General features: G+C 41.9%; 1 protein-coding gene across 7 annotated transcripts in view; it reads right to left on the bottom strand.

Annotated features, from left to right (window-relative positions):
- Positions 1–22566, bottom strand: part of MLIP (muscular LMNA interacting protein) — a 185403-nt gene that overhangs the window by 101461 nt on the left and 61376 nt on the right. For all 7 annotated transcript variants that reach the window (XR_012655492.1, XR_012655490.1, XR_012655491.1 and 4 more), the window contains 2 exons: positions 8265–8420; positions 5333–5719 (listed from right to left, as the gene is read on the bottom strand). Coding sequence is in view for 4 of the 7 variants with exons in the window: in XM_075063723.1 (XP_074919824.1) it covers positions 5333–5719; positions 8265–8420 (543 nt within the window). In the remaining 3 variants the exon portion in view is untranslated. The remainder of the gene's footprint in view (positions 1–5332; positions 5720–8264; positions 8421–22566) is intronic.

Genomic DNA, 22566 nt, shown 5'->3' with positions numbered 1-22566 from the left:
AGGTAGTTAGGTCCTAATTGTTAATGTCTCATGCTAAAACTAACACCTCCTGCAGCACTGTGCTGTCATCAGGATAAGGAATTAATTCAGTGGCAGTTTAGAGGGAAGAATGTCATGTGGCATTCTGTTTGCTTCTTACTATTTTTATCTATTGAGCAATGTACTTGGCAGTTTACAAATGTAGAACAGTATGTCCCCTACTTCAAGGGTCTTACAGTCTAGCTGAAGCAACACTGAACTCTTTGATGGGCACCTTGTTTTTTAGGTTTCTCATAATTATGTTTATAACTGGGTTTTAAATACACACACTTACACATATAAATGGTATATACATGTATACACATATATATTATATTTTATATATATATATACACACACACACACACACCTTTAAAGAAAGATTGCACCAGACAAACTATGACCTTGCAAAACTATTGGTGAGACTACCAAACCTGAAATTCAATGTCATAATAAGAGTTAGTCTTTTATTTTAAGTGTTTGTTTCTTTGAGGTGCCTATACAGTGTGGGGCATGTAAGAGGTAAGTAAACATACTGTATTTCTTCTGCTACTTCCACTTATGATCAGTAAGGACATGAAACACTGGGTTGGATTCATCAAAAGGTTAATACATTTTTAAAGTTTTAATGGATAGCTTTCCTATTAGCTACTTTATGGAATCTCCGGTCATAATAGGGTCAGAAAAAGAACATCTGGAACATCCTGCTTTATAACCTTGGATTTCCATGTAGGTTAGCCAAAGACAAACACAGATCTGATATTGAAATTCTTACATTTCCTTTAAAAAGTGAGTGTTCTTGTAAATTTCATTGTGTCTGTGAAGTGGGAGCCAATATGAAAAGCAGAGTCTCAAAGATACATGAGAGCAGAATCCAGAATGCTGATAAACTACAGCTTACTGTAGTTTATTTTGTCTAATAAGAGCTAGATTATAGCCTAAAGCGAGAGCCTGTACAAAGAGAGGGTGCACCGTTCACTCTCATCTATGGATGAGCAGCTTCACTGGCAGATGCAGAAGGAGTTGGGGATAACCTATACCCTCCAGTCACAAGGTGTCTGGGTTTGCATAGGGGCACAAGGGGGAAAATGAAGGAATGTCCTTCTCCATGCTCTCCTACACAACTAAAAAGGATGGGCCACCCCGCAGCCTTATGTGCATCTGCCATCATTTATCCACTGAATCTAAACTCATATCTGCTATGTTTTAACATGGAACATTGTTTGTTCCTCCCTATTCACTAAACATTTGATCTGTTAGTAATTCATTAACACATGAGTTGATCTAGTGGCTTCTTGTTTCTGGGGCAACTGGTGCTCCATTATGCCATGTGGGTGGAGCATGAGCATTATGGAAGAGAAAAGGGAGAGAACTGGCTGCTTTATGATCACTGCCTGCTACATGATTCCCGGCTACTTCAACAACCATTGCTGCCTTACAAGAAGTCAGAGGAGCAGAAGAAGTGATAACTAATAAGAACATAAGAATGGCTGTACCGGGTCAGACCAAAGGTCCATCTAGCCCAGTATCTGTCTACCGACATCGGCCAATGCCAGGTGCCCCAGAGGGAGTGAACCTAACAGGCAATGATCAAGTGATCTCTCTCCTGCCATCCATCTCTATCCTCTGACAAACAGAGGCTAGGGACACCATTCTTTACCCTTCCTGGCTAATAGCCATTTATGGACTTAGCCACCATGAATTTATCCAGTTCCCTTTTAAACACTGTTATAGTCCCAGCCTTCACAACCTCCTCAGGTAAGGAGTTCCACAAGTTGACTGTGCGCTGTGTGAAGAAGAACTTCCTTTTATTTGTTTTAAACCTGCTGCCTATTAATTTCATTTGGTGACCCCTAGTTCTTGTATTATGGGAATAAGTAAATAACTTTTCCTTATCCACTCTCTCAACATCACTCATGATTTTATATACCTCTATCATATTCCCCCTTAGTCTCCTCTTTTTCAAGCTGAAGAGTCCTAGCCCCTTTAATCTTTCCTCATATGGCACCCTCTCCAAACAAGAAGTGAGGGGAGCAGAAGTTAGTAAATTTGAAATACTGAGCTGCTTTTCATACTTTGAATATGACATTAATTTTTTTGCAGCAATAGTCAAGCAAGTTAAGCCCCCAACGGTGGTTGGAACATCTATTTACTTCAGTGTCAGTCATTGTTCTCCTTCCCTCACTGACAAGAAATGAAGAGTTTAGTGATTCTTTTAAACAAATGTTGTAGTATATGTACAATCACCAAAGTTGACCATGATTTGGTAACCAAGATCCTTTTACAATGTAGAATCCTGTATAAGAGAAGAGAAGCCTCTGTGAATAATACCGGTAAATTCAGTAGCAGATAAGTAATATCACCTTGTCCAATCAGTCCTCCCAAAGAGACCACTGATCACAGCGCATCATTCATGTTTTTAGCCAGTCCTTCAGCCACCCACTGGCCAGGCTGTCACTGGCACCAAACACCTGATCGGCATAGCACACTGTAGCCCAGAACCCCTGAGCTCAAGTGATCGGCCGGCCTTAGCCTCCCAAGTAGCTGGGATTACAGACGCGTGCCACCACACCTGGTATAAGTAATGTAGCCATTTTAAATTTTCATAATTTCCTTTCATTTTAGGGTTGACCACTACACTAAATACTAAACTACTAAGAGTAAAAGAGTTACCATGGAAATATTGAGAGGGGCTCAGTAGAGATGGACTTTGAACACCAGAAAAAAGCAGCTTAGTCAAAATGTATTCTATTTTTCACATACAGGGTAACAGATATTATTTAGAAAATAAAGATGGGAAGAGTACATAAAGTTATTGATCTGTCAGCCATCTGTCTTTAGAACAATGACCCAGGAAGGTATACACTTGAGGCATACATATCAGGCATAATACACATTTACCCTATATAAACTCAAGTATAGGATTCATACAGTTGAACAGACTTTATTTGAATTCTTCCAAACTCTGCATAGAAAGCCAGAGGCTACATTTTTTTTCATGCACTGCCAATCAAGTTTCCTATTGCTTGTCAGACCGTCAAAACTCATTAATAAACTATGGTATGTATATTACTCTCTGTTTCCTTCATAAAAGCTTTGCCGTATATTTGATAGCAGCTATCGGAGAAATTTCCCAACTAACCCTTCCATGATCTGTGTGGACTCAAAGTATCACAAGTAAATTTTCATTTTCTAGATCTTTAATTTCTTGTAAGCTGCCTCATGAAGGACCAAATCTTTTGTTTCTTACTCAGGCAAAACTCCCTATCACCAGGGTTTCTATCCCAGGGCACTCTCTAGGCCCTGGACCAGGCCACAGCACTCACCCAGGCCTCTGATCTGAGAGTCCAGGTGTTCCTGTATGCCACTCCTGTCTCACAAGGCTCTGTCCTCAGACTGAGTCCCAGATAGTCCACCCTCCTGGTGGTTGTCAACAAACCCACACCAACAAGTCATCCCATAGATGTGGTAAAGCTCTCATCCAGAATGCTTCTGCAAAGCTGTGGTCCAAACTAAGGTCACTAGTAGTATAAAACAATAGTCGCATCCCTGGTGGAGCCACAACCGATCTGTGCTTCCTTCCTTCTTTCAGAGAGGGGTCTCCAGGCAGCACTCAGCTGAGGATTTTTTGCCTTTAGCCAGTCTTTGCTCCAGGACCTGAGGACTGGAGACCTGCTCTCCTGACTGATGTGCCACCAGCTGAGCTGGGCTTCTCCCTTTTAAGCTCCTCTCTCCAGTACTGACATCCCTATAGATGTGGTGGGGCAGAGCTGCCTAAGCCCACATTAGCTCCTTAGCCCTGTGCTGCCCAGTGTGGGGTCTGTATATCCCATCATACTTCCATTACTTCACTGGGACTGAGCACATCCAAATGAATAATTCCTCATGGTAGGAAGGTCATATCCTAAGGTCATTTCTTGTTCGGTTTTACTGTCACAAAGTCACATGAGAACATTGAGATCACTGGGAACTTGAATAAAAACCAAATAAGGACATCAGGAGTTGAGCCTTGGACATCAAGAATTGTTCATTTTGTTAGACAGAGAAAGCAACAGGTCTTATTTTCTCTTTAAAAATGCTGAAGGACTGGATTTTCAGACTAGCATAGCTCTATTGAAGTGAAGGGATTTACTTCAATTTGCACCAACTGAGGATCTGGCCACTTATGTAAAGAAAGGAGAAAATTATTTCCCCATCTACAGTTCCCTGGAGACTATTTGTGCTCCTTCCAGAAACATCAGAAGTTGAGTTTCTGAATGTATTCACAATTTATTTATCCTCTGGTTTAAATTTATCCATCTCCAAATAAACTAAACTCTGAGCACAATTTGTTAATATTTTCTTTAAAGTCCTAAATTTTGCCTGATATAAAATCATGTCCCATGTACTGGGTAACAGAGGGTGTGTCTTCACAGCACAGTTAGCTTGAATGATAGCTCAAGGGTTACCCTTAACTCAACTCCCTCCACACAAAACAATCTGTAGCTTGAGTTAAGTGGTGCTTTGAACTCAAACTCCCTGGCCAGTTAGGGTGGGGAGGAGAGCGGGAGGAGGGTGTGCTGCAGCTCAAATTACAGCAACTCATCATCAGCTAATCCAATCTAATCATTCTGCTATACCAGTCACTCTGTGCTGCTAATCCAATCACTATTTGTAACTCCAAGTGTGCTTTTGAAGTGGGCTCACTCTCACTTGAGTTAGTTAAGCGCAGTAACTCAAGTGTACTAACTGTTGCAGTGAAGACAAGCCCACAGAATGGGCCTTGCACCTTGAGTTGTCATTTACACCTGTGCAAAGACAATGAAAAATGACACTAAAGTAGAACAGAAGAATTTTACACATCTTTGCACAGATGTAAATGCCTGCATAAAACTCAAAGAATGGAAAATTCACAAACCAGATCCTCAGTGGTAAATCAGTTTAGCTCCAAGATCCATTGATTTCAATGGTTCTATGCCAGTTTTCACAAGCTGATAATCCAGCCCTACATCTTTAAAGTGTGTTGTGATGAGTAGATCAGAAAGGCAAGAAGAAAAAGATTAACAGATCTGCACCAGCTACTCACTTCCACCCCTACTAACTAACAGCTCACTTTATATATTCTCTCTGCTGTGAGACTCATACCCACTTTTAGCTAGAAATGTAGAACTATTGACTGTGGCAAAAAAGAGACGTTACTAATAATCCACAAAAAGTAGCCAGTAATCAACATCCATCTCGAGCTGAATTGGATGACCACATCCCAAAAGAGATGGCAAGTAAAAGTTGACATGCATATCCCCACCCACACAGGAGAGTTAAAATAATAACATACCTGGCGTTGTTTTGGGGAACGGGTAGCACTGTGCGACAGTGCAGCACATTGTGTCTCAGAAACATTCAGGTCACCATGAGGTTTGCTTGACTCACCACCAGAAGAAATATGGGAGGTAGCCAACAACTGGCATCTCGCATGCCCAGTGCCATGACCTACAGAAGGCTGCTGAACATTGTTTCTGGAAACGGTCTCTTCATCTCCTTCATCAGAGTCCGTAATAAAGACAAACTCAGCCTTGAAAAGGTCACTCTCCTGCATTTCTCCTTTGCTCATCTTATACCCTTTTGACTGGAAAATCTTTTGGCTGGCGCCTGTGTGATAGGTGGATTCACTGTCTTGCCTGATTCCACTTTTTAAGGCCAGGTCATCAGAGCCTACGGTAGACTGCAAAACACATTAAATAAATTTTAATTTAGCTGAATATTATTTGTTCTCCATAAAAACAGAAGGAACCTTTAGTTTGCAGCACTACTGGCACTATGCTATCAATCTCCCAGAAGATAAGCCAAGAGCTCGGGCTCCAGCCTAGGCTGTGTGTGTCCGAGGGGCAGAAGTTGGTTGTTCTATTGTTCCACTAGCATGATTTCCCACTCCCAGCACCTTCTCTCCCACGAACACACTGGCCCATACATTAAGTCTGTTATAATGGGAGACACTTGTCACCTTTCTAGCTACATAACATAGAAATGGGAGACTCAAGTCAAAATGATAGATTGGATTTGATGTTGGGAATAACATTGCAATTGGGAGGGAAGATGGGGTGCAGTCAAGCAGAATGAGCTGTGAGGCCAGCCTAAAGCAGACATGATGGGGATGGAATTCTGACTGTGGGATCCGCAAGAGCAGACAATACCGCTCACAACTATCTGACAGAGAAATCTGGGGCAAAACCCAGACATAGCAACAAAGGTACAAAGGACCTAAATCCAGGGCATTCTTTGGAAAGAGGAAACAAAGAATCTGAGGTCAGGGAGCTTTATTGTACATTTGAGGGTAAGCATTTTAGCACAAAGCACAATTGTTCTTTTTACAGTGAATAATATTCTGCTTTTTCAGATTCTAGTATTTAACCCTGCAAGTGCAGCAGTAGTATTATCCTTTGCATATGTCTTATGTATTGCTGAGTCACCCAATATTTGAAACTATTGATGTATTTTGTTTCCCTAGAAGAAGGGAACAGAGAGAGGAATGGATGTATGAAATAAATCACCAATACGGCTTATATATGCGTGCTCTGTAAGGGACGTGCTACAGAATTAGATTCCCATTGGTTGCAGTGGAAGTTACAGGGAAATAAGTTCATTCAAAAATCAGACCACTTATTTAGATATCTAAATTAAGCTTGGGTGACTTGGCCACGCTCAGTTTGGAAAAGAGAATAAAAATGGGTATGAAGGTCCCAATGCTGCTCAGCATATGTGAGTGTTTCCTGTATTAGAATGTGATGGATGGACACAGAACTCAGGAAAACCTGATTCTGCATGCTGAAAGCACTGTTAGTCAGGGGCGCCGAAACGGGGCGAGGGGGGAGGTCATGGAGCCATAGTCCCATCACTTTTAAAAGTGGGAGCCTTAGGGGAAGAGGCAGAGCAACGGACCTTGGGAGAAAGGGGTGGAGCAAGGTCAGGGCCTGTGGTGAACAGGTGGGGTGAAGGTGGGGCCTCGGGAGAAGGGGCGGAGCATGTGGGGGGGTATGGTTCGGGTGCTGGTGCCCCCACACACACACTCCTGCTGCTAGTAGCAGCTACATAGTCAAAGGAAGGAGGAAGTAACTAAGTGACTATTTGCAAGATGAGGATTACATTTAAACTCAACCTCAGACATGCCCATGCTCTGCCCACATTCAACCGTTTTTTTAATGCTGTGCTCTGGGGAGAGGATGTTCAAAGTGCTTGAGCCTTCCATTCAGTTCAGGAACTATTCCTAGTGCTGCGCACTACTTGCCCCCATGTATAGCTTATGTTTACTTAAACTGGAGTGCCACCATATTGCATTCCCGGTTATGTAGCATACAAGGACTTGAAGGGCCAGGACCAAAAGAAGTGTGGAAATTAATCAGAGGATAATATTTATGCTTTCAAATAACACAAGAATAAATGAAAAGCAAAGGAAATATGTCCCTATGCAGCATAATGTGAGCCTAGGGAATTCATTAGCATGGGAAATCACTGAGGCAAATGGTTTAGCAGCATTTTTAAACATTATTTATATATGATCAAGAGGAACATTTGTAGTTTTACTAGCTAAATTCAAAAGTTACACAGGATATTGGTCTGCAGGAGATAAGATGATCACCAGCTGAAGTCAGTAAGACATGTCCTCTATGCTGTTCAGCAGTTGCACTTCAAAGACTGTCCCAGTTAGCAAAGAACACCTGCTTCCCATGGTACTCCCCATTTCAAGTGTAGGGCACTCATCTCAAACTCACAGGAAGTTTCAAAACAGAAGAAACCAATTTTACTGCAGTATTTTTGCAGAATTAGAATAATTATGGGAACTGGCATGTTCATATGGAGCATCCAATGGTGACCATTGCTGAAGTCAGAATTCTGTGACTTACTATTGGTATATTCCACTATGATAATTCGAATGTACCTATTCATGTCCCCTTTCCACCCTCATCACATCATCATGATATATCATTATATAATTGGCAGAACACATTATGGAGATGAGGAGTGGTTTACTTTAGGTATAAACCCTGCCAAAGGCAAAATACCTTATTAGGCAGACCATCAGTCTGCTCCATTATAGCAACTCCCATGTTTCTATGTATATTGCATGACTGCTTCTCTGATGGTCCTGGAATTTACAATAAAACTCCAACAGGGATAAGGTTAAGGAGGAACAATACCAGTTCAGTCATGGTCAGGAAGACTTTTCCATACCTTTCAAGTAAATGTAAAACTATGTCAATATAAAATCCTACCCTATTTATAATTTCTTGACTGCTTTCATTGTTTGGCTCCTCTGAAGTTCTCACCAGTTCACAGACATCTACAACCTGAAAGTGAGTTGGAAGTTGTCCGATAGATGGAACAAATGTGAAGGTCAAAGGTCTGGTTCCGGATTCTCCAGAGGGGACCTACAAGATACATAACGAATGCAGCTTTTAATCTTGATGGAGATTATTTTTATCAAAGAAGAAAGACTCTGTTTAATTCTTATGAATGATCCAATATACATCTTCATGCCTTATGCTTATTTCACTGGTTTTACTGATGGATGGGTTTTGTGTCCTAGCAATATAAGTGTTTTCTAATTGAATCTGAAAAATTATTTTCATAAATGACAAAATTTTGTCCTGGCCCAAACCTAGTGCCACCATATTGAATCAGTACAGTTGCATTGTGGGTATCTCCACAGTAAGTTTGGCATACAGTGTGATGTTCCCTAATTCTTCTGCATCAGCACTCCACTAGTCTGCATGTGCCACTATGTAACTCCACTGCATAACTCCACTGCATTCAGCAGATTTACACCAGCCTGAACACAGGCTATGGCCAAAAAGCCTTTTGCTTATGAACAGACCACAAACTGAAACAGTTGTTTTAGAAACAAGACACCTTTAACTGTAGCAAACGACATAGGAATAGAGCTGGCAGCTTAAATGGAACCCACAATCATTTATCACGGCTTTCTCTTAAAACAATTACGTCCTAACTAAAATCAGTGCACCCAAGTGGTTTACCTGTGAATATAATTTGGGAAACAGAAGAAAACCCAAACTTGCTTCATGTTTTGCCACACCACTACTATGTGCAAATGCCACACTTCCTAGAGTAAAAGTTGGCATGGAGCCAAAGCCAATCATGGATGAGTTTGGAGATGAATTCTGTTTCCAGGAGAGTCCCAGGCAAATAGAGATTACAGTATACTTCCTCCCTCACCTCCACATCAGGGCTATCCAGTCCCACAGGACAATTGTCTAGGTATATGGGAAGGTGTCAGGGTAAGCCATGGCCCCACCTCCTTCTTATCCTTTCCTGCCCATTTGGGGTACCACAAAGAGTCTGAGAAGGAAGAGTGAAGGCTGGGGTCAAGAGGGTGGGGCTGTACAGTTTTTGCCTCAGCACATAATGGGAATTCCATCTAAAAGACAGCACAAGACTTTCCACTGTTCCCATAATCAGTGAAATCCCCCTTCAGGGGAGGTCCTGGGAGGCAAGTGCTGGCAGAAGAAGCCCGTGTAATGAAGCTGGAATAAAGCTGCCTTGCCAGCAGAGATTGGTGAGAGGAGCTGCAAACAGCCCCTCTACTGTGATGCCTCAACAGGACCTCATAGCAGATCTGGGGACAATTATGGATCAGATTCCATTGATTCTTCCATGGGTGGGTAAAGGGTGCGAGCCCATCCTCCTGATGGAAGAATATGGAAAGAATTCATGGAATTAATCTCTAAAATCTGACTTCAGAATTGTAGCAGTCAATCTAATTTTCAGACAAAATACTAATACAGATCTAAACTGAACTGAATTATGCTGTAGCATAATAGCAGCAATCTATGAGCTTTTCCCCCTATGGTTTTCTCATTTACAGTGAAACAGAAATTTGAGCAACATGCTACTTGTTATACTCCTTTGTAATTAGCTTCTGTAAGCAAGTAGCAATTTTAGGACATAGAGATGAATAACACTAATATAACTCAAAGCAAGACTAGCCTTGTAGCTGCCAGGATGTTAAAAATGATAAACACAGATTTTCAGCTGCAAATTTAAGTAGATGTTGATTTCATTATCAGAAAACTGCCTCCTATATGACCTACACAAAGCAATCAGATTATTTACACAGCCATGGCCCCCTGGAGTTCGTTTTGCAGTTTACAATAAGAGCCTTATTCTCCAAGACAGTCAAGAACAGTTTTATATTTCATCAGATCTAACGAGCAATGTTTTAAGACCTTCATAAGGTAAAGGCACTGAACACATGGCAGTCACCTCAATGCTTATGAACAAAATGACCTCACAAGTCAAACTGGACCCTTTTGTTCACAAATTCATGTGAATGTGCTATACATTCTAGAATTGCTTATTGCTTCCAGATGCAGGTTACAAAGGGATAGGGGAAAGAGAGAGCCTGAGACCCACCATCAGCAAGCAGGGCTGACTGGCAGTGCAAGGAAGAACAAGGTACATGACCTATAGGCTCCTGCAGAGGGGAGTGAATGCTAGATATTTCTTTTCATGGGGAGCTCTGGGTGGTATTTTTCTTCAAGGAGCCACAACGCTTCTTGCAGTTTGCCCTGCAACAAGGCAGCTCTGTGTTTCCCCAGTGGGGGGGGGGGCCTGTGTTTCAATCTGGACCTTGGTCTTCATGAATCAGAGATGCAATTATCAGCTAGGCAGGTTGACAATTAGTTTGCACACAATAGAACACTTAGTTCTTGCTCCTGCAAACAGGGACACATGCAAACTATCCTGTTGATTTTGGGAGTACTCATGTTATCAAGAACATACAGCTAAGGGTAGCTTAAAATCTGTCCTTTACCTGTAATGGGTTAAGAAGCTCAAATAACCTGGTTGGCACTGGACCAAAAGGACCAATAAGAGAAGATACTTTCAAATCTTGTGGGGGGAAGGTTTTTGCTTTGTGCTCTGTGTTGTTGTTCTCTCTGAGACAAAGAGAGAGACCAAACAAGTAATCCAGCTCCTACTGAAATGATACATCTAATATTACAGAAATAGTAAGTAACAGCAAGGAAATACATTAGATTATCTTTTGTTTTAGCTTGTTAATTTTTCCCTAGGTTAAGAGGGAGGTTTAGTCCTGTTTTTTTTTTAACTTTAAAGTTTTGCCTAGAGGGGAATCCTCTGTGTTTTGAATCTTTTTGTTACCCTGTAAAGTTATCTTCCATCCTGATTTTACAGAGGTGATTATTTTATCCTTTTTTAAAATAAACTTCTTTTAAGAACCTGATTGTTTTTCAGTGTCCTAAAGACCCAGGGGAGTTGATCTGTCCTCGCTTTGTAACCAATTGGTAAGTATATTATTCTCAAGCCTCCCCAGGAAAGGGGGTGTAGGGGCTTGGGGGGATATTTGGGGGGAGGTAGGGCTCCAAGTGGCCCTCTCTGAATGTTTTTTCAAATCACTTGGTGATGGCAGCGATATCAAGGGCAAGGAAGGAATTTGTGCCTTGGGGAAGTTTTTAACCTAAGCTGGTAGAAATAAGCTTAGGGTGGTCTTTCATGCGGGTCCTCACATCTGTACCCCAGCATTCAGAGTGGGGAAAGAACCCTGACACATGTGCATAAAGTTAAGCATGCACATATTTGTTTTCAGGATCCAGTGACTAGAATGCAGTCTGGTCTGTAATCGCCACACCAAAGACAGCTGGTGCTTTTCAGAACGAGCACTATCATCCATGCATATTGCATTCCTTAGCTCTTCTTTGTTCCACAATCTCTGTGAATAACATTTCAAGAAGTGAAAGGATAAATGTGTAAAATGATTTATAGAAACTTACAGAAAGACTGTTATCACCAGTGACTTTCCTGAGCAAATATTTATGATGGTATGTGTGATCACCTTCCCTCAAGCTGGGGCATCAGTCATATTAGCTAGCTGTTGAGTGAGCTGACGCCATCCATCACAGTCTTTAGAGCATCTGGCTCTTCACTGCAATCTGCTGCAGGCAGCCTTTGAAATCCTCTTTTAAAACACATATGGATTTTGTGTGGATCTCTGATTGTTCTTTAACCTTCCAACTCTAGTTAAGAAGTGAAGGTACTGCAGCACTCTTGCTACCTGACACAGTTACTAATGCTTTCCCTTGTTACCTCCCACTTGTAACGCAGTTGTTTGACACTTGATATCGGATATATTGTATGATCAGACATGGAGGTAACATTAATATTTAATAGGGGCTATTACTTAGTTTTCAGACTAATTATTTTTAAAGGCTCAACAAAGCAGAGAGAAAATACCACGTACGCAAAGAGCCAGAAATTACAGACATATTTTAGAAAATTAAAAAACATTTTGTACAACTAAGCTCACAATCATTTATGTGCATACTTCAAAAGTGGGAATGCAAGCAAGAAGTCGGAATATAAGGACTAGTGCATTATACTGTGGCATCCTTCTGATATTGAATATAGCCCAGCTCAGATTCCCTGGGCCTGATCTGCCACTGGTATACCACTGGTATATCTCCATTGTTTTGGTGCAAAACTGGACTAAAACACTGGCGAAGGTCTGTTTAACTTAAATACATGATGGAATTAACCATCACAATTAATAGAAACATAAAATTAAATTTGAAAAATTAAATTTAAGAGGTTTGTGCAAGATGTTTGCATTATAGACTAGACAGCATCATCCACCAACTACTTCATGATGTCCATTCACCACGGTTTTCTTCTTTGGAGGATGGCTTTAAATTTATGCTTGTTTGAATTCAACATATTTTAATTTTGTTAAAAATTAGATTGTGTTGACCTCCAATTTAGAATTTTTTCCTATGTTGTATAGTCTAAGGCTAATACAGGAAGTTTCAGGTAGTCACATATTGCATAGGACAGTATGCTGTGCCACTCTTCCTGTTGATTCACTCAGACTTGCAAACAGACATAAGAACTTGTAATGAATACAACCATGATCATGCAAATCAGGCTAAGTTATACTAGCAACAGAACGAGAAGATACATGATAAACAGAGCTGGTCAGAAATCCAATATTTTTCATTGGAAAAATCCCCTTTTCAACTGAAAAATGGGTTTTCCATGGGAACTTTCAAAACACAGTGAAAAATATCATTTCATTTGTTTTTCAAAACACATTTTAAAATGAATATTTTCATTTCTATTTGAGTTAAAATGTGGCTTCAGTTTAGATTTTGGAAACTGAAAGATTTCCACTTTCCACTTTTGGTTTCTAGATTTTCCAGCAGGTTTCCCCTCCCACTCTTGCTCTCTTTGGTTTTTTACTCACCCTCCACCCCCACCTCACTTCAACCAGAAAAGGAAGAAGGTAAAAAAGCATGGAAATGAAAAGTAACCCGCTTCTTACAGTTTTTTTTTTACTGTTTTTTCAATAAATGTTTTAACAAATTTTTCTGGTTTGTATTTTTTCCAGCTGAATAAGTCAATCAAAAGTTGTCTTAAAAAAAAGAGTGAAGTGCCAGATAGGAAGGCTAGACAGGAGACAAATGTTAGATACCATAAATCAGGAAAGCATCTCCATTCAGGAAAGAACATAATCACCTGCTTAAGTTTAGACACTTGGGCTTCAGTTTATTTGAAGCTGATGAGACTTAAACAGGTCCTCAAGATAAGTAGGTGCTTGAGTGTTTTCCTCAATCAAGGTTCATACTTCAAACTGATCCAGGAAAATAAAAATCTAATGTTGTCTAACTTTATTTTTCTATTTTCATTGTTCATTCAAAATAATGGGAGTGATTACAAAAAAAAAAAAGCAATAATGAGAGGAAGTGAGATGTTGCTTTTCAGAGTAACAGAAAGAAAAAGAGTAAAAATCAAGAAATAATACAGAAATAAAATAATGGGATGGACAGAATGGTAAGACATGGAAGGAGAGGGAAAAGTGGGTGAAGAAATGTGAGCAGGGCACACATAAAATAAGACACATCACTTTTAGGCAAGTGACTTTAATTAACTTATTTATACTTCCTTACTTTGCTGTACTTTCCTAGCAGACTTTCCAGATCTCTGAAAGTTTGAAGAAAATGGATAGGATGGCTATTGTTGGCACTTACATAATATTTCTGTTACTAGCTTCTCTGGATTCTATAGGTTACTAATCTGAGAAAATAGGCTAAAATTCACCAAAGTGCATACAAAAACCTGCAGCAGCCTGGGGTCTAGACTTCAGAGCCCAAAAATAACCGCAGAATGAATTCAATGGCCCACACATCCAGCTGGCCAAACTCCACTGGAACCCAGGAGTTATGGCAGCAAAGAATTTGGCCCACAATGTTTATTTAAAAAAACATTAAATAATCACTTTTTGTATTTATCTGTCCCGTTCTATTCACAATGAAATAATTGCCTAGCTTTAATTGTGCCTTTTTATCTGATTTAGGCCTTTGAAGAATATCAACATTTAGCATAATCTGAATATTTTTTTTCCATGTAGTATTTCTGCTGGAAGGATCCAGGCTGCAACATAACAGAGTGCTTAGTAGTTATACAAGAAATTTATGGTAAATGATTTCCAGGGTTTCCTTTCTTTGCCCACAGTAATGCATAATTAACATGTTCTGTTTCCCATGAGCCTGAGGATAATAAATGAATCTCTGCATTAAATGTCCCTCTCTCCTTTATAATTTCTTCAAATTGCACTGTTGTGAATTTAAATTTAATCTCAGTGACTAGTTCCTTTAGATTTCTTTCATGACTGAAGACTGTTAGTATGAAATTGACCACTGTAGCTGAAGTAACAATCTTTTCCAGCTATTTGTTAAAGTAATCAAGTTCAAAATCAGCAGAATGGCAGTTCACTGTCACTGTCAGCAAGCTTAACAATTTTAAGAGCAAATATTTCCTTTCTTGGGTTTTAATTTATTTAATTAAAGGAAAGAGACAGAAATACCTCAATGTCTAATAACAAAGTAACAACTATCAAAGATATGTTATTAGATACATTTATATGTACAGATATGTTATTAGATATATACATTAAAACCCATAAGAGGAAATATTAGCTATTAAAATAGTTAGACTTCCTGACAGAGTAGCAGTGAACTGCCATTCTGCTATTATTGAAAATTGATTACTTTAGCAAATAGCTGGGAAAGATGGTTACATTAACAACAGTAATGAATTTCGTATTAACAATCTTCAGTCATGAAGGAAATCACAGACTAAATTTAAATTCACAACAATGCAATTTGAAGAAATTAAGAAGAGAGAGAGAGATAATACAGAGATTAATTTATTACCCTGATGAGGAAAGTAACAAATAACAAATATGGGAGTTACCCAACCGGTGAGTATTTCTGGAGCGCTTCTGTCTTATCACTATTGATTAACGTTGGGGGACAAAAAGAGAGCACTCTTCTGTGCTGGGAATTTGCCATCAAATTTGACAGCACTCTGGGCTGGTTTACTGGTTTGCTGTGTTTGAAACCTAGGCTTTGTTGCTAACTGTCAGCGCTAAGTTGCCCTGCAATTAGGGGGGTTAATGCCTGCTTCCTTTCAGGGATCTTTAATATGATCTTTACATCATCAACAGTCTACAACCTATCCTGGAAAATGATCCCTCACTCTCACAGACCTTGGGAGGCAGGCCAGTGCTCACTTACAGACAGCCCCCCAACCTGAGGCAAAAACTCACCAGCAACTACACACCATACCATAGAAACACTAACCCAGGAACCAATCCCTGTAACAAACCCCGTTACCTACTTTGTCCCCATAGCTACTCTAGCGACGCCATCAGAGTACCCAACCACATGAGCCACACCATCAGGGGCTCATTCACCTGCACATCTACTAATGTGATATATGCCATCATGTACCAGCAGTGCCCCTCTGCCATGAACATTGGCCAAACCAGACAGTCTCTGTGTAAAAGGATAAATGGGCACAAATCAGACACCAGGAATGGTAACAGACAAAACCAGCAGGAGAACACTTCAGTCTCCCTGGACATTCTATAACAGACTTAAAAGTAGCCATCCTTCAACAGAAAAAATGTCAAAAACAGACTTCAAAGAGAAACTGCAGATCTAAAATTCATTTGCAAATTTAACACCATTTATTTGGGCTTGCATAGGGACTGGGAGTGGCTGGCTCACTACAAAAGCAACTTTCCCTCTCTTGGTATTGACACCTCCTCATCAATTATTGGGAGTGGACCACATCCAACCTGATTGAATTGTCCCTGTCAACACTGGTTCTCCACTTGTGAGGTAACTTCCTTCTCTTCATGTGTCAGTATAATAATGCCTGTATCTGTAATTTTCACTCCCTGCATCTGAAGAAGTGGGGTTTTTACCCACGAAAGCTTATGCCCAAATAAATCTGTTAGCCTTTAAGGTGCCATCGGACTCTTCATTGCTAATATGAGAGAATTTCAGGGCTTTTTGAATAGGGCAATGATTAGAGGCAGCTGAGTGAGACAGGATGAGTCACTGTTCCAGCTGTAGTGAGGGCCAGGTTACAAAAAGCGCACAGGCTCTCAGTGGCTGGTAAAATGAAGAGAATTAGCCAGCTGAGTTCACCAGTAAAGGAAAGCAGGGAGTTATTGTATAATGAAATACCTGCAATGGGAAGAAAATGGTATGCTGTCCACACCACCTTTAGCTCTTCTTCTGCCTGCATCTGTGAGGGGTCCTGACCAGACAGTTTCTACTCAGACCCTGGTCCTAACTTGCTGGGAATGCAGTCTGCATGTCCCTGCTGATGAAAGCCAGGCACAGGGAACCACCCAGGGAGAAAGGTGTCTGTTGGTGGAGTCCCTCAGGACATCTGCATAGCATCCAGTAGCATAAGCACTTCACCAACCAGATGTATATGAAGACATCCAAGACAGAGGATGCTATCCAGCTACAGATGACTGCAGCAAGACCAGATGATGAAGGAGAACTGGCTGCTCTAGAGACTAGCTTCTGGCCCCCTCAAGCAGTAGAGTCACCCCGGTCCTCAAGTGAGAACCAGACTTCAAAGGCTGAGGAAGAGGAGGCACATCCCCTCAATGTTCCCTCTAATCTTTTACATCCATGTGCAGCTTGAATTTTGTTATGTGCACCAATATAGAGGTGATGTGTGGTGGGGCTGAGGGGTTCGGAGTGTGGGAGGGGTCTCAAGGCTACGGTACAGCATGGGGTGGAGGGGTGAGGGCTCTGGCTGGGGGTGTGGGCTTTGGTGTGGGGCTAGAGATAAGGGGGTTGGGGTGTGGGAGGGGGCTTAGAGTTGAGGCAAAGCATTGTGATGTGGGGAGTGAGGTCTCCAGCTGGGAGTGAGGGCTCTAGGGTGGGGCTGGGGATGAGGGATTCAAGCTGCAGGAGGGGTCTCATGGCTGGGGAAGAGGACTGGGGTGCAGGGGGTGGTGCGGGTTCTGGGGTGGGGCTGGGGATGAGGCAGTTTGGGGTGTAACCTGTGCTGGGGCTGCACTGAAAAGAGAGGGCTCCCCCCAGCCTTCCTCACTGCAGCATCCTGAGGCCAGGAGAGATGTGCCTCTTCCCAGCCACAGCAGCTCCAGGGCTGGGACCAGGGCAGAGGCACCTCTCCCCACCTGAGTGGCCCTTGATAGCCTGCTGCATGGTTGCACAGCTTAGTGGAAACTTGGACATCCCTCCAAGGATGAGAGGCTTAGGGCACTACATCCAAGAGGAAGAGACATATGGTGGTGGTGTTCAGGGACCCTCTTCTAAGGGAGACAAAGGCGTCCATCTGCCGATCTGACATCTGTTACAGGATGTGATCTGCCTTCCTGAAGCCTGCATCTGTGACATCATGGAAAGGTTGCTGAGCCTTGTCAATCCCTCAGATGACCACCCCATAGTGCTCATCGCTGTGGGCAAGAATGATACTGTCAGGTATGGCCCTGGAAGCAAAGGTGAAGGAGTCAGGGCACAGGTGGTATTCTCATGCATCCTCCCAGTTGGGGGTAAGGGCCCAGGCGGGGACAGACACATCCTGGAGTTGAACTCATGGCTGCGCTTTGGCTTCCTCAACACTGGCATGCTGTTTCAGGAAAGAGGACTGCTGGGAAGAGATGGGGTCCACTTGACAAAGAAGAGGAAAAGCATCTTTAGACACTGACTCACCAACCTAGTGAGGAGGGCTTTAAACTATGTTTCAAGGGGCAGGTGACAAAAGATGACAGGAAGGTATAAAAAATATAACCTTAACAGAGGGTTAGATTTTGGGGGAGGGATGGGAAGCAACTAGAGGGAAACCGTCGGGGAATCTGAGCATCTTTATGTCTCTACGTAAATGCAAGGTGTATGGGGAATAAACAAGAAGTGGCAATATACACTCAGAGGGCATAGCGCTCGTTACGATAGTATGCAAGTTAAATTATGACAAATGACATCACTGAGATTTGGTGATATCATCCCCACGATCAGGATATTGGTATAATGGAGTATAGCTTGTTCAGAAGAACAGGCAAGGAAAAAAGGGAGGAGGTGTTTAATGCTTATTTTGCTTCAGTCTTCACTGGAAAGGTTAACTGTGACCAGACACGTAACACAATTAATATTAAGAAAAAGAGGGAAGGAACACAAACCGGAATAGGGAAAGAACAGGTTAAAGTAAATTTAAATAAATTAGATCTATTTAATATGGCACAACCTGATGAAATTCATGCTAGGATATTTAAGAGACTAGCTGAAGCAACCTCAGAACCATTAGCAATTATCTTTAAGAACTCAGGGAAGATGGCTGAGATCTCAGAGGACTGGAGAAGGGCAAACATAGCGCCTACCTTCAAAAACGGAAACAAAGAGCAGCAGTCAGCCTAACTTCAATACCTTGAAAGCTACTGGAACAGATTAGTAAACAATCAGTTTGTAAGTACCTAGCGGATAATAGGGTAATAAGTAATAGCCAATGTAGATTTGTCAAGAACAAATCAACCTAATTCCTTTCTCTGACAAGACTACTGGCCTAGAGTATAGGGGGGAAGCAGTAGTTATTTTAGTCCAAAGCATACCTCAGAATCAATCTTGTACCTTTTGTAGACAAAATACTAAGCTTACCTATCTTCAAAATACTTATGTTTCATCTTCCAGATAGTTAGCTTTTACTGGGTAAAGTGAGAGAGAAGAAATATACAGCAATATTAAGAACATAAGAATGGCGGTACTGGGTCGGACAGTGGCCAATGCCAGGTGCCCCAGAGAGAATGAACCTAACAGGTAATGATCGAGTGATCTCTCTCCTGCCATCCATCTCCATCCTCTAGCAAACAGAGGCTAGGAACACCATTCCTTACCCATCCTGGTTAATAGCCATTAATGGGTATCTATTAATCACCTTGGCAAAAATAGCAGGTCAAGCAGGGCTCAGATCAGTTACACCAGAGCAAACACAAACATCAGACAGTGATGTTATATTAGAAGGCAAAAACTTCAAGAAAGCAGAACAGTTGGTCTACCTGGGCAGCACCATACTAGCCAACAGAGACCTCAAGAAAGAAGTGACATCAAGGATAGGAAATGTATCCACAACATTCACTAAATTCAGCAAAGTATGGAAATCAAAGATATACTCAGTACCAAAGCAAAACTGAGATTTTGCAACTCAAACATAATCTCAGTGCTAATATACGGCTGTGAAAGCTGGAAATCTATTTAAATGTTAGATAGACACTAGATGCCTTTGTAAATAAGTGCCTACAAAAGATTCTGAGCATTGAATGGAGACACTATTGCCAATGAAGAGATTCAAGAAATTACAGACTGGCAGCTCATCTCCACAAGAATAGAAGGAAGTGTTGGACAGGTTTAGGGCATGCACTCCAGATTCCAACATACAGACTCACTCATGAAGCTGTCAAATGAAAATCAACTCTGTGAGGAAACAAGAGTGATTAAGAGAAATCTTAGGAAGAACCCTTAGCAGGCAGGGCAGAACAGTCAATCTCAACAGCATAGAGCACAAAGAAGCAGCAGCCAATGACAGGGAGGGATGGAAAACATTTGTTTTGGCTCTGTGCAGCTTTGGTGCCAGATGGATGTAATTAATAAGAGGGATATAATAAAACTTACCTAAGTACAAAAGTGTTGTGAAAATTTACGTCTCTAAAGAACTAGAAAATAGTTGGATAAAAGGTATTCTAGAATCTGTTATTTGACATGCAGATGAAATAGTTCCTTTCAACAATATTTAAATTAATTTTGCTAGTGCAATTCATACAACTGCAGCTGTTGTTTCAGACTTGTCGACATGGGTTGAAGCAAGCAATGCACTCAAAGGGTAAAGATAGTTTTATGGCTAAAGCACAGAATACATAAAAAAACAATAGGGCTCTTCTGTCTCTGCTGAAGCCTTGCTGTGTGACCTTGGGCAAGTCACTTACTTCTGTGATTCACTTTCCTTCTTGTAAAATGGGGATAAAGAGTGGAATTGTGATGTTTAACTCAATATTCATCAGGCACTGAGATCCTTCGCTATAAGATGCTCTATAAATGTGAAGTATTATTTTTGCACCCATCAGATCAGCATTTCTCAAATGGGGAGTCCCGACCCAAAAGGGTGTCAGAAGACTATTGTAGGGGAGTCACGAGAGTAGTGGCTGCTGGCCAGGTGCCCAGCTCTGAAGGCAGCGTCACTGCTAGTAGCAGAACAGAAATAAGGGTATCATGATATGGGGGAGTTGTCACTATTTGGGAGGCAGGGGTCATCACAGCCTGAAATACTTTCCAAAGAGTTCCCAGCAAAAAAAGTTTGAAAACCTATGCACTAGATAATCCAAAGCCTCTTGTTTCAGTTGCAGTGTGGAGACTTATATATATATAATATTGTATTGTGCTACAAGCAGGAATCCCAAGGGTTTTGAACTGGCCTTCTTTCTGCTAACAGTGCTATAGCAAAAACAACAAGGAGTAAGGTGCCACCGGACTCATTGTTTTTGTGGATAGACTAACACAGCTACCTCTCTGATACTTAGTGCTATAGCAGTAAGTTTCAAAATTAACTTCAACTGGAAGTTTGTCTGTGAGAAAACTGAATTACACTCCTACAATGTAGTGCTGTAGTTCCATCTGTCCTCTCTCAGGCCTGGTCTACACTACGCGTTTAAATCGATTTAAAGAGCGTTAAATCGATTTAACGCTGTACCCGTCCACACTACAACGCCCTTTATATCGATATAAAGGGCTCTTTAAATCGATTTCTGTACTCCTCCCCGACGAGAGGAGTAGCGCTAAATTTCGATATTAACAATATCGGATACAGTTAGTGTGGACGGAAATCGACGTTATTGGCCTCTCGCCAGGTATCCCACAGTGCACCACTGACCGCTCTGGACAGCAATCTGAACTCGGATGCAGCGGCAGGTAAACAGGAAAAGCCCTGGTGAACTTTGAATTACATTTCCTGTTTGCCCAGCGTGGAGCTCTGATCAGCACGGGTGGCCAATGCAGTCCCACAATCAAAAAGAGCTCCAGCATGGACGTACGGGAGACAGTGGCTCTGATCGCTTATATGGGAGACAATGTGTTGTATCAGAGCTCCGTTACAGTAGACAAATGCCAAAGCGTTTGAAAAAAATCTCTCAGGCTACACAGGCTGCATGAACAAGTGTAACGGAAAGCCAACGAATCACAAATGGACGCTCATGGAGGGAGGGAGGGGGTACTGAGGACTCCAGCTATCCCACAGTCCACAGCAGTCTCTGAAAAGTATTGCATGTCTTGGCTGACCTCCCAATGTCTGTAGGTTCAAACACAGTGTCTGGCATGGTTCAGGAAGAGCTCCTCAGTTTCTTCCCCCCCCCACCACCACGTGAAGAAAAGGGAAAGAAATATTTCTGACTTCTTTCAATGTCACCCTATGTGTACTGAATGCTGCTGGTAGACGCGATGCTGCAGCAGTGAAGAGCAGTATCTGCTCTCTCTCCTCCCCGGTGTAGGCGGTGCAATAGACTGATGATCCATCGTCACCATCAGCCGTGAGTGCTCCTGGCTGGCCTTAGGTGAGGCTGGCCGGGGGCGCCTGGGTAAATGGAATGACTCCCAGTTATTCCCAGTAGATGGTACAATCAGCCCATCCCTTCCTGTGTAAAGAAAAGATTCTGTACTGCCTGGACTGTCATACAGCAGCATACTGTGCTCTCCTCCCCCACACCGTTAATGTCCTCCTGACTGTCATCGCGCCGGGAGGCTGCCTCCCCTCATTTATGTCACTAATCAGTGTTTCTTATCTGCATTCTTTATTACTTCATGACACAATGGGCGGACACTGCCACGGTAGCCCAGGAGGTAAGGGGAGAAGGGAAGCAAAGGGTGGGGTTGTTGCAGGGGCACCCCCTGTGAATACTGACAAGGAGCAGCTGTGCTCTCTGTTACACTGGTCCTCTAATACACTTGCCCTTTTCTAGGCAGGACTGACTCTATTTTGAAACCATAAGGGAGGGATTGACTTCCGAGTCAATCCCAATTTTGCTTTTGCGTTGCGCCCCCTCAGCCGATTTCAGCCAGGGGCACTCATGGTAGCAGCGGACAGTACAGAGGGGGAGAGATAACCGTCATCTCATTGCCGGTTTACTCCAGCAGTAAACGGTACGAAACGACTGGTAACCATCTCTGCTATCATGCAAAA

Source organism: Chelonoidis abingdonii, chromosome 3 (assembly GCF_003597395.2).
Source record: "Chelonoidis abingdonii isolate Lonesome George chromosome 3, CheloAbing_2.0, whole genome shotgun sequence".
NCBI classification, from domain to species: domain Eukaryota; kingdom Metazoa; phylum Chordata; order Testudines; family Testudinidae; genus Chelonoidis; species Chelonoidis abingdonii.
Note: the sequence above shows the minus strand (reverse complement) of the source record. Positions and strands in the feature narration are given on the sequence as shown.